A 13,141-nucleotide genomic window follows, 5' to 3' on the forward strand; every position below is an offset into this window, starting at 1 on the left:
ACTAGGGGCTATCGCCAGAGAAAAATGAAAGAGAGCTAGAACTAGAAGCTTGAAAATTGATAACCCTGCCCAACTTCTCGTCCCATTCCTTTTTAAAACACGGCTATGTCTATATTTTCGAGAGCACAATTTATATTTTTTTCTTCCTTTCGGCCTTGCCCTTCCTATAACCTGCAGCGTCGTCCATCGGCTTGTTAGAGGGGAGGGCATTTCTTTACGCAATACTGTTACCCGTGGCGTTTACGACTACGGGCTTTGTGTCGCAACAGTCGATGCTTATCTAATGAGTACAAGTCTCCATGTTCTGACTGCCACACTTATCTTCTTCCGTTACTTATTGTCAAGAATACATTACGTAAGGCCATGACCATGAGTGACATGGAAGCATAGCAGTAGTTATTCAGCGGCTTGGACTTATTTTGTAGCGTGCGTGTACTGAAGTTTTCTATACTGCCCTCACAGTCATTAACGGAGGCAGCTTGCCAATATTTTATTTCTGGGACACCACTTTCCCTGGACAGTTAATCGGGTTGGACAGATTGAGACCAGGCTGCTTAGACTAATCTGTCTGAAGCTTAAAACTGCCGGGCATTTACGACTAGCCCATACCTAAAGCAGCCACATGACTGCCAGCGACAGCAATTTAGCTTTCTGAGAGTGTGTGTCTGTACACATTATTCCACCATCAAGCTAACGAATAGGTATGAGATATAAAGTAACGAGCAGTATATTAATCAATCCTTAGGCTACGATCAACCTGGTTCCTAGTTACCTTATCTGGTGGTGCGACTGTTCTGTACTGGCTTTGTTCCCCCATTTCTGGTCCCAGAGAAAAAGCAAATTATTACTGAAGTCTGACCTTTTAAGTAACGTTCGTAGAGAGGTGACATGACATCAAATAGGTTAGAAGACAAGTAAGGCATTGTTATATGCAGCCGGTGGCTGATAAAAAGATCACTGATGTCCATCGATTGAAGCACCTGAAAACGAAACTGTCTCATTAAAACTGTGTTTCAGTTCAATGCCATACCAAAGTTGACTGTTGGGCCAGTCGGTACAAAATTCTGAAAATTGAAAGCGATGGAAAAGACAAGGAACTGCACAAGATTAAACACGGCCTTTTATATAATCATTTGCCTTCTGCGCTTTTAATTTCTGCAATGCTACGCTAACTGTGCCAAGAAAGAAATTTGTTAAGCAATATTTCTTCACACTTAGGCTCTTTTGTAGCGGTTTTACTGTCGAGTTCTGACGTCCTATCTTGTCCTGCACTTTTAATTTCCGCAATTCATTACCTGACGGCCAAATAAAAAATTGAGAAGACAAGCTAAGATGATCTTCGAGAGGATTTGTTAGTGAAGACAGGTCGGGACAGCAGAAAGTAGGGAACACTCTTTAGAAACAGGAAACACACATAGAAAAGTGGGATAAAGGAATAAGGACGAAGGGCGCGGTTTTCTTCCCTCTGGCCTCATTTCGACGGAGCGCAAAAACAGAAGGATGCCACACGTCGAGCCTCTTGCACAGCGCAAAAGAACAGCAGAAACCTAGGTGCGGCTCTTACGTAATCTACCTCCCGCAGCCCACATTTTCCTCGTGCAACCCAAGCGTCATCGTCGTCAAGACTTACCGGCGACGACATGGAGGAGAAGACACGCGCCTGCGAGAGACGCATACCAGCGCATGATCTTCGGTCCGCACGTTGCGGGTCGACCGTGTACTGTCAGTGATGCGACTGGAACTGCCAGGTTCCTGTCTTCGAGACTTAGGCTATCACTTCCAAGATGTGGGCCGCTCAGTCAACGTTTGAACGAGAGGCAGCCGATAAAGAGCCTTCGTCTCGGCAGATAGCGTTCCGTCTTTTGACCGCCGCCGCCTGCGCCGTAGCGCCTCGAAGGAGGGGGGCGCGGCGCCGCCGGCAAAGTCCCGCTGCGGACCCACTTGAAAAAAGACTGCGAGCTTTGACTCCTCCATCGACGTTAACGCTATCTCCCCCGAACTGAGGAGGGAATGCCCTGCGTAGACGATGTGGCGCGCTAGAGTGCGGACGTTATGCAACCATGGCCAGTTCACCTGGATTTATCACAATGTCAGGTGCGTGACGAGTGAATGACACAGGGAAGACGAGATGCAAGCCCTGTGAGCCTTCGTAGTGACGGCATACTAATGAGCCAAGCAGCGTGTATTCCTGGCTGCACGTGCTGAACTTGTGGACCCGTTGTGGATTCTTTGTGGTGACGACCTTGTGGCCTTCTGATGACGTCAGCCGAATTCTAACTGGATAATAAAAAACTGCTTTTCTGCAAACTCAAGCAGGAAGCGCTCATTCAGGGGCGGGAGAGAATCTCTATGGGTACGCCTATTAAAGTCCCATGTCATCCGATCGTTTCTTCCCAGACTATCCAGGAAAATTTGTATGATCATCAATATTGTTTTCTGTAACCAAACATTGGGCGTGCTGTCCCCAAAAATATGCGTTGACGTGAAATACTGCCGCAGTGCTGTAAATGGTGCTTGAAACGCTGCTCGCTGGCCATGCAGTCGCCCGCTTGCCCTCTAAAAAAGATACAAGGACGAAGCCACGCCCCACTGGCTACACATGTAATTACCGGGCAGTTTTGCAATTGTTGCAGGGTGCCCTTTGATTTAAAGTTTTCCAATACTGCTGGCAAACCCGTTCGTCAGAAAATAGTCCACTGGCTGTCTCTTAGTGACTCAACATATTTAGATTGCAAATATATTTTATTCCTCTTGTCTCTGTTCCGAAGCCCAGCGCTAAAGCCAAAAACATGACCCTGACATCCCTTGCCAACACTCGATGATGCATAGTGATTATGAATAACAAAGGAGTATTACTGCCCCGGAGGCATCATACGCACAAAAGAAGGCTGAGAGCTAAGAACAACGAACACTAAATAAACAGGGCAGGAGAATCAGCCACTCACGATGGTCCACGTACGTTTAGATCCACCTACTCGTATATTAGCAGCACCATGCTGAAGTGTGCACATAGTATAAAATGCATTCTTGTTAAACATGTAAGGACTTTATCGACACCGTTTTTCGTGCCAAAAGAAAAAATAAGCAGAAGGGGTTTGAGAACAGAAGAAATATGATTAGTAATAACATGCACTGTGCACTATGTTGTGATGCGAGATGCGGTGAATTGCGATTGTGTCACGATACAAAAAACTTGACAGGATACACAAGCTCCGCATTAAGAGTATGACGTGATAGCTTTAATGAGCTCCTTCAGCGACCTGGGGTCCTCTTCGAGTATCACTTCGCTTAGGTTCTGCCTGCCTACGTGCTCATACATGCGGAATTGGTCATTCTGTGCAAAAAAAAAAGAACGTTGCTCGACCAGCAACTGCCATATTGGGCCAGATGTCATCGCGGGCCGAATGCACCAATGCCGTTGGCTCAAGTATGAGAATGCTGAAGTTAGTACATCTGCAAAGAAAAAAAAAGAGTGTCAGACACGCGAGAATATCGCAGTTACACATACTAACCTTAGAGGCCAAGTGAGCGCGAATGGATCCTCAAGCCACGGGACTGAAAAAAGTATAAGGAGAGCGAACTGCAGACCTTGGCTGCAGGGAAAACACGATGTGCCGCAGACCGTAGGCAACGCCCCTTCTTCGGAGTTCCTGGACGAGGCTGGCGAGAATTTCCGAGCGCCGTGTACGGCCATAAACCACATGTCGCTGAAGAGCACATCCGCGCCCGGGTGCTCACTAGCACGACATAGTGGCTTGGCCGCAATGCCGTTCGGAACGTTTTCTTTTTATTGCGAAAGCAATAATAGTTGCACTTTCAGCCCGTCGCGTAGCGAGGCCGGTAGCTACCAAATTAGCATATTGGATTGGATTGGATTGGATTGTATAACCGATGCATCACCACAAGTCTAACCACAAGCACCACCACCAGCTACACTACCAGCTGAACCATGGCGTAGCTACGGATATTGCTTTCGCAATTACCGGGCTTAACCAAGATAAGCCACAGCCATTTTTTTCCCCGTGACGAAAACGACAGCGGGCTCGCGTATCTAAACACCCTTGAAGCAGCGAGCAAAGCGGGGCATATATGCGTTTCCTCGCTGGCTCAATACCTACAGCTGAGCTGCCTATTGTGAGCTAAGCCTAAAGCTGTTTGTGGCGCACATCCTAGCTCCCCATGCTTCCGTCGCGACAAAAAATCTCGATGGCAGTGGTCCATGAAACCTTTCTTCTACGTGGTGCGTGTTGCTTGCCGATTATTATTCAATGCTCGCGGAAAGAGTACTTGTGAACTTTAAATTCGCTCTAACAGCCAAGACCAGGTTTCACGGACACACGTCGCCCACGCGTCGAGGCCTTGCCTCGCACTCACCTTTGATGCCGGTGGCCTGGCTTGGAGGTACATTCCACGGCTACCGTCGTGAATGTAACGGCTTCCAGACGTCTCTGGAGGACGGCGAAGACGACGGCAATCCACTGGCAACGGGCAGTCACGTCCAGAAGCACTGCCATTAGTAGAGCGAAAATAAGCCGTCGTGGCTTTTACCGAGAAAGAAGGACTGACTGCCGCATTTTCATTAGCAAAAGTCGGCCGCTTGCACGCGTGCATTACTGTCGCCGAGAGGGTGCAGTGGCCGGGAACAGTAACAATACACTTCGCCGCGCCGCTGCTTCTATGGGCAGACCGCCCGTCGTCGTGTTTCTTGCGGCCAGGCTTTTCTCTTTTTATTTTCGTTTTCTGCCTATGGCCTGGCTAGATGAAGTCATTCCTTACAAAAACTGATGTTGAAATTCTGCGGAATTTTCGTGAAGTTGCCTCAATAAGCACTGTTTAAAAGTTGTGGAAGTTCTGTGGCATTTTTGTTGATGAACATCGAGGACGTGTTGAAAATTTGCCTATATGCTTAAGTTGAAATTCCGTTGTAGATTTTTCTGTTGATTTTCTGTTAATTATAGACTGAATACAAACTTAAAAGCAACGCGTTGTTCATGTATTGACTTCCAGTTGTGCACGTTGGCAGTCCATCAAGTACGCTTTGCACTTTTCCATCTTAAGCGCAATCTCGGCTTAACCCTTATATAGTCCTACCAAGAAGTGTCCGGATCTGCGCCCGTAGTGGCCTGCGATCAGCACAGTTATTTCGATTATTATTATTAATATTTATTTATTTTATGTGTAGTAGAAGTAGAAGAGTGCGGTGAGGGGCTAGTTGGTACGACATTATGAGAACAAAAAGTAACTGCGCAAAAGGACGGGACAAGAGAAAGAGAACCACACGGGACAAACGCAGACTGACAACTGATTTATTCCACCAACTCCTCTTTCCTTCAGCAGCAAAGCGCATGCGCACCAACCACCAAAATAAAAAACAGAAGCGACACTCATCTCGTGGAATCAAGGAACTCGAACTCCTTGCTGTAAAGGTGTACTGAAGCATCGCTAATACACTTATCAGGCCCTAACCTCGCGATTTCCAAGGCCTCGATAATTTCTCGTTCTTTCTTATCCCTTGAGCGTCCGATAATCTTAGTCCTATCTAAAAGCGGATTACAGTAGTAGTAGTAGTAAAAACATTTATTTATTTATTTTTTTTTTCAAAAGGAAGAGTTAGGGAGTAGGGGGATGGGGATAGATAGATGTGGAGCTACAGTGGTCGGTCTTCCCTAGTCCAGGATACCGTTGGCCTCCGCCGCTGCCTTGGCCCTCGTCACCAGCATAAGCTGAGTGCTCGGGTCGGAGTCAGCCAGGAGGGCCTCCCACTGCTCTAGACTAGGGCTATTTACCTTTGGTAGTAAAGGGCTTTTTTCGCAGCCCCAGGTGGCGTGGTACGTTGTGGCGTAGCCCCCACACCACACGCACTCTTTCGCGTATCTGTTCGGCCACATTTTGTGATACATGGCTCTGCTTGGGTAGGTGTCTGTTTGTAGTCGTCTGAGCGTGGTGGCCTGCTCTCTGTCGAGGATATCCGCCGGAGCCGAGCACTTCTTGCGCGCTCCCAACAACGCCTTCATTGCCTCCCCGTAAGATTATGGCGTGCTGAAGGGTTCCACCGGCAAACCCGCCCTCCGGTTCGTGAACCCTCGGACAACGGTGTCTGCCATGAGATTTCCCTCAACCCCAGTGTCAGGGACCCAAATGATGGTGTGTTGAATGTTTGTGTTGTTTGATCCATGTCTGTGTTGTTTTTGTTCGAAGAGGATACTCGCGGCTTTTCGGCCGATCCTTCCATCTCTGTACGCCCTTGCTGCAGCCTGAGAATCCGTGGCTATCCAGTAACTCAGTCCCTGCCGATTGGCTTCAGTCAGGGCTAGAGCTATGGCGATCTCTTCCGCTGCTTGTGTTGTCCTTGTGCGCACTGATGCACCAGTAACTATATTCCCATTGGCGTTCACTACTGCTACCGCCCTAGCGTTTTCCTTCGTTCTGTACTTGGACGCGTCAACATACAGAACCATCTGTTTCTTCTTTAGGAACCTGTCCAACTCCAATGATCTCGCCGCCCGTCTTCCTTCGTGGTTCTTCGGGTCCATGTTTCTGGGCACTGGTTTAACCAAGAAAGTGCTCCTAATTTGGCTGTCAATGTCTGTCTTGTCTTCGCCCTCGTCTTCTGCCGGGTATCCTAGCTTGATCAGTAGTGCGCGGCCAGCGGCTGTTCTTTTAAGTCTTTCCATTTGAAATCTGAGCATGGTTTCTCTGTGCTCCTCATAGGTGCCGTACACCCCCATGTTCATCAGCTTCTCTGTCGAGGCGCAGGTCATGACGCCTAAGGCTTGCTTATACGCCCTTCTGATGCATGTTTCCATTTTGTTCTTTTCCCCTTTGTTAGGTTGTAGGTACGGAAGCGCGTACGTCATCCTCGGTATGATGAGCGCAGAAGTGATCCGTAACGCATCTCGCTCCTTCACCCCTTTTCTCTTGTTCGTAATCCGGCTTAACATCCTGCATATCTGTTTCGTGGAGTGTTCCAAGAGCTGGATGGTATGGTCCCGTTTGCCTTTCTCCTGCAGCCACATTCCCAAGATGCGAAGCTTATTTGTCCTTCTTACGGGCTGTCCATCTATCTCTAATTCTATCGTTCCCCTGTCCTCTTTATTTTTGTGAAGTCTAATAAATTCTGATTTTTCTGGGGAGCACTGCATCCCGCTAAATAAAGCAAATTGACCGATCTCATCCGCCGCTCTTTGCAGTATTTCTTGCTTGTTTCCCGTCGATCCTTTTGTCGTCCACACTGTGATGTCGTCCGCATAAACTGAATGTTCTACATCTTTGATGTTTTTCAGTCTCCTAGTTAATCCAATCATTGCTATGTTAAAGAGCAAAGGTGAGATGATGGATCCTTGTGGCGTCCCTCTGTTTGGCGTCGTCTTCTTTTCTGACCTAATGTTGTTGATGCCGATCGTTGCTGTTCTGTTAGACAGGAAGGCCTTTACGTATGCGAAGATCCTTTCCCCACAGTTTGTTGCCGAGAGTTCTGTGAGAATGGCATTGTGGCCGATGTTGTCAAAGGCCCCCTTGAGGTCTACGGCCAAGATTACGCCTTCTCGAGTGCCCGATATTTGTTTTAGTACCGTGTCTCTTAACTGGAGCATCACGTCTTGCGTGGAGAGCCCCGTTCTGAACCCGAACATGGTATCCGGAAACAGACCGTTGTCCTCCATGTAAATGCTCAGTCTAGTCTTGACCACTTTCTCGTATAGTTTACCGAGGCATGAAGTTAGTGAAATGGGCCTAAGGTTCTCCAAACTGGGTGTTTTCCCTGGTTTAGGTATCACGATAATCTCAGCGTGTTTCCACTCCGCCGGGACCGTGCCCCTTTCCCAGTGCTCGTTGATTAGTCCAGTCAGGCTTTCGATTTGGTCATCACTGAGGTTTCTGATCATTGCATTTGTTACTTGATCTTTTCCCGGTGTTGTGTTCCTTGTGAATGACCTGGCAGCCGCGTATACCTCGTAGTCTTTTATCGGTTCATCCAGCTTCGAGTTCCTTGTCCCTGAATATACAATGGTGCAGGGTGGCACTTGCGTGCTTCCGACGTACCTGGACCAAAGAAAATCTGTAATCTGGGCGTCCGTTCCCTGAAAATTGTGCGTGATACGTTCTATCGTTTTGCTGTTTTCTCTTTTCGATTTTGTCGGGTCTATGAGGTGCCTGAGCAGCGCCCATGTTTTAGCGCTACCCAAGTTGCCGTTTAGTTCATTGCAAATTTGGTGCCAATTATCTCTAAGTAAGTTTGCAGTGTGGTCTTCTATCTCCTTATTGATCTGAGCTATTCTGAGTCTCAATTTCCTGTTATGTTTTTGTTTCTTCCATCTTTTCGTCAGTCCCCTACGAGCCTCCCAAAGATGTAGCAATCGTTTATCCGCACGTGGAAATTCATCGGTGACCTCTAGCTCTGTAGTATTGTCTCTGTGGACCTCCCGTAGTCGTTTGGTCCACTTTTCGATGTCCGTTATCGCAGTTCTTCCGGCTTCATTCTCCAACTGTTCACGGAATTTTTTCCAATCTGTGATTTTTGTCTTTCTCTGGATTGTGCTGAACCTTGTAAGTTTAATTTGCGTTTGAATTACGTAGTGGTCACTTCCGAACTGCTCCCCGGTGTTAGACCATTCGTAGTCTAGGATATTTCCTATGATGGTCAAATCAGGGCTAGTGTCTCTTGAAACGCTGTTTCCGACCCTAGTAGGGTATCTGCTATCGGTAACGATTTCCAGCCCGTGCGTGTCCACTCCATCTAGGATGGTTTTTCCTTTCTTTGTATTCATCTTGTAGCCCCACTCTTTGTGCGGAGCATTGAAATCTCCTACAATCACAAGGTGGTTTTGTTTTACCAGGCCGATCACCGCTCTAATGATTTCTCTGAAGTCATGTCTCTTCTTGCGAGGTGGTGAATATATGTTAAGTACGAATAGGCTCTTCTCCCCGCGCTTCTTAGGTATTACCTCTATTAAAAGGTGTTCTATATCTTCTTCTGGTGTCGTGTGCTTGTGCGTAGTGACCCCCTTCTGACATAAAATGGCCACTTTTTTAAATCTTTCATCTACTATGGTGTCGTAGCCGACTATCTTCGGCGAAGTGTTAGTTTCTTGCAGCACTATTACAGTGGGAGGGTGTTTATGCTGCATTACATGTATGTTGAAATCGGTTTTTTTTCGAAATCCTCTACAGTTCCATTGCCATATTGTAAATTTTTCTTCTGCGTTAGCCATGATGTGACACTACTGCTGCGCCGCGAAGATCTTCGCGCTTTCGTTTAGGTCGACCTGTTCCGGTGCTCTCTTGTTTTGTCTCCTGAACAGTTCTGCCAATCTCTGATCGGTTGCGTTCAGTCTGCTCATGATTTGTTCCAGCGTCGCCAAGACTGTTTTCTGTTGCTCCTGTATTTGGTGCAGTGGTATAGTAGCATCTATTTCTTCCCTTACTTGCGGTTGTACGGCTGCTGGCCCTTGCGTGCTTGTTTTCGTCGTGGGCGATTGTACTCCGTGTACTTTTCCTCGGTTTGTATCATTTTCTTCTCTTTGTTGTCGCTGTTCTATAAACGAGAGCCTCCTTTTTAGTCGTTCATTTTCCTCTCTAAGTTCCCTGTTTGTTTTTTCTAGAGCTTCGAATCTAGCCTGTATCGAATAGTCTAGAGCAGTGGGATAGACTGGAGACTCGCTCCTAGACTGACTCACCTTCTTGGACTGCTTGGTCTTCTGTTTAGATGCGGAAGCGCCGTGAGCGTTCCCTCGAACCCAGGCGTTGTCGCCATCGTGGTCGGTGGTTCTCGCGTCTGCTAGCCCCGGAAAGTCTCCCTCTTTGAAGAACGGCATTCGACTTCTGCTGCCGCCGCGCCTGTTCCGAGACGCAGATCTCGAGGATCCGTTCTTTCCTTTCGTTTCGGCTTCCTCGCTGTCGAACCACCGCGGCCTGTGGCCACCGTGGCAACTGCTTTCTTTTTTCTTGCCTTGCTGGTTCTGCTGGCCTTTCCGCTTGAGACGTCTCTTACATCCTATATCGCCCGTGGCGTGAGCTTCGCCGCACCACTCACACCTGGGCTCCCCACACTCGTGTCCGTCGACGTTGGCACGTTTGCATCTAGGACACTGCGGAATGGGTTCTGGTTCCGGGCAGACGTCTGATCGGTGCCCCTGCAGGTGGCATCTCAAGCACACCTGCTTCGTAGGTTGGTAAGGGTAAACTCTGTAAAGTCCTCCCATCACTGCGACTGTCTTGGGCAACCTCGGTCCGTCGAACGCGATGAGCGCTGACTCTGACTTCCCGAGCATTCTTGCGTAGACTGCACGAATTCCCGGCGTTGCTACTTGGATGTGGTTCATTAGGATCTCTTGCGTGGTGCCGGCCATCACTCCATGCACCACACCCCGGATAGTTCCCTCCGCCGTGGAGCAGTAGGCATTGAACTCGAATTGTTTGTCTCCGAGGCACAACTTCCTCGTCTTTTGCAGAGCTTCTGCCTTCGCACCATCTGGCGTCCGGACTATTATTATGTTTGAGATGGCTTTCACCGCGACAAGCATGTCGCCGATGTATACCAGGTTGCATTCCTTCACCAGGGCTTGTATGTAATCGCTGGGCTTGAAATCTCCCACTCTTAGGTTGTGGCTCTTCGGTCGGAATACGATTTTGTATCCTCCTTTCGGGAGCTGTACGAAATCTCGCCTGTTACCAGGGAGTGTCTTCAGTTGGTTGTTTGCAGCGGACGCCGGTGGCGCGTTCGGGACCATGGCGTTCGGTCCCGGCGTCCCAGGTTTCTGCTGCTGTGGCTCGCTCGTTCTCACTGGAGTCTTGTTTGCCTCCGAAGGTGTACTTGCCTGACCGGTAGCTTTCCTATCCTTCTGGGCTCTGCGCTCCACTAATTCCTTCATCACTCGCCACGGGGTCTCGTTGACTGGGTAGACTCTTGGTTGTTCTTGCGGTCCCCTCGTAGCTCCAGCGTTGTTGGTGCTTGCAAGCTCCATGGCTTGGGGCTGGTCCGTACCCGGGTTATTTTCAATAACCGGGGCCGTAATGTGTGCCGCAGTCGATGCTGATGCCATACCGCCGTCGAGGCTGCTCAGCCCCGGTAGGGCCAGCGAAGCCCATGCGTCTCCTGCTTCGGCCACGGCCGACGCTACGTCGGCGTTAGGTGTAGCGTGGCTCTCGCCGCCTCAAGATTTCAATGTCCCGTAAGTGGAAAAATATTCTACTCACAGAGATAAAATTGGTGTCCAGATGGTCCTCGTAACTTCACGGAACACATCCAATAAACACTTTGCATTAAACTGGGGTTTTCCGGTCAAGAACACTGACGATTCACGGAGCCCATGCAGAGCACGTCCGCGTTCCCGCGCAGTTGGGTGTCAACCCCCAAGCGGATTACAATCTTTGTCATCATGCTTGCAAGTGTGACTATGCTTAGGCAGATGCTGCCCCCTTGAATCATCTGAGGAATTTGCGTGCTCTAATAATCTAATGTTGACGCAGCGGCCAGTTTGCCCTATGTAGACCCTACCACAACTCAGGGGAATCTGATAAATTACATTGCATGTACACTGTACGAACTTATTCCTGTGGTTAATGCCACACACAACCTTCTTTTGCTTATCTTTTCTCGCCAAATTGCACAAACGCGACAATTTGCAAGTTGCTGAGTCCCTGTTGAAGACCTTCCGCCCAAACTCAAAACCTCGGGGGGCGGATGTACTGGAGAGGCGGAAGTATGAAGTGATGCCCTATGTTCACAGGGTCTCGCACGGCCTGAAGATGGTCGCCGGAAAATTCGGCGTTGAGGTCATTTTTTCTGCACCTTGCAAATTGTCGCGTTTGTGCAATTTGGCGAGAAAAGATAAGCAAAAGAAGGTTGTGTGTGGCATTAACCACAGGAATAAGTTCGTACAGTGTACATGCAATGTAATTTATCAGATTCCCCTGAGTTGTGGTAGAGTCTACATAGGGCAAACTGGCCGCTGCGTCAACATTACATTATTAGAGCACGCAAATTCCTTAGATGATTCAAGAGGGCAGCATCTGCCTAAGCATTGTCACACTTGCAAGCATGATGACAAAGATTGTAATCCGCTTTTCGATAGGACTAAGATTATCGGACGCTCGAGGGATAAGAAAGAACGAGAAATTATCGAGGCCTTGGAAATCGCGAGGTTAGGGCCTGATAAGTGTATTAGCGATGCTTCAGTACACCTGTACAGCAAGGAGTTCGAGTTCCTTGATTCCACGAGATGAGTGTCGCTTCTGTTTTTTGTTTTTTTGGTTGGTGCGCATGCGCTTTGCTGCTGAAGGAAAGAGGAGTTGGTGGAATAAATCAGTTGTCAGTCTGCGTTTGTCCCGTGTGGTTCTCTTTCTCTTGTCCCGTACTTTTGCGCAGTTACTTTTTGTTCTCATAATGTAGTAGAAGTAATTGAGTTCACATGCAACGTTCTGTTATTTTAAGACCTTGATTCATGCATAAACAACACAAAAAAAAGCCCTAATTAAGCGCCATTTTTCATGAGCGCGCATACGATTTCTCCGAAGTAGGTATGCCTGATAGAGCAAATTGCACTACTAGCACTTTTTTATATGCAATAAAATGACTCCGAGCTGTTTACGAGAATTTAAACAGGTGCTGCATGCGTTCTTAATACGTATAATGTGATACAGTAGCAGCGCCACCCGTGGCGCTGGTACACTCGTGTATGTTTATCTTTTGTCCCCAAATTTCGCGCCATTTTTTTTTGTGCGTTCTTAATACGTATAATGTGATACAGTAGCAGCGCCACCCGTGGCGCTGGTACACTCGTGTATGTTTATCTTTTGTCCCCAAATTTCGCGCCATTTTTTTTGTGCATGAATCAAGAGTAGCAGCTGATTTCTAACATAGCATTACATTCTCCTGCCAGAACTGCTCATAAAGTCGCGCACACTGCCACGGATGGTTGCAAAGCACTTACTCTTGAACATTTTTCTAGTGGGTACTCAAAGAAAAAACAACATAAATTCGACAGAAATTATGCGCCATATTTGTGTTGTCTTTGGGCACAAAAATTCTGTTGAGTGAGTGTTGTGTAGACTGAACACCAGTTTAATTTCCATTGAATTTCTGTTCGCTCAACACATGCTCAACATTGCATCAACAGAAATTCAAAGCTCATTTTCCAGGGCC

General features: G+C 47.9%; 1 protein-coding gene across 5 annotated transcripts in view; it reads right to left on the reverse strand.

The window, feature by feature from the left end:
* Positions 1-1,870, reverse strand: part of LOC149358966 (uncharacterized) — a 44,512-nt gene extending 42,642 nt beyond the window's left edge. For 2 of the 5 annotated variants that reach the window (XM_089571133.1, XM_089571132.1), the window contains exon 1: positions 1,631-1,870. In XM_089571133.1, coding sequence (XP_089427259.1) covers positions 1,631-1,685 — 55 coding nt within the window. In that variant the 5' untranslated portion in view covers positions 1,686-1,870. The remainder of the gene's footprint in view (positions 1-1,630) is intronic. The other 3 variants (XM_089571134.1, XM_089571135.1, XM_089571137.1) reach the window with 2 other exon arrangements.
* Between the last annotated feature and the right edge of the window lie 11,271 nt (positions 1,871-13,141).

This window comes from Amblyomma mixtum, chromosome 2, assembly GCF_055824585.1.
Source record: "Amblyomma mixtum isolate Tamu chromosome 2, ASM5582458v1, whole genome shotgun sequence".
NCBI lineage: Eukaryota > Metazoa > Arthropoda > Arachnida > Ixodida > Ixodidae > Amblyomma > Amblyomma mixtum.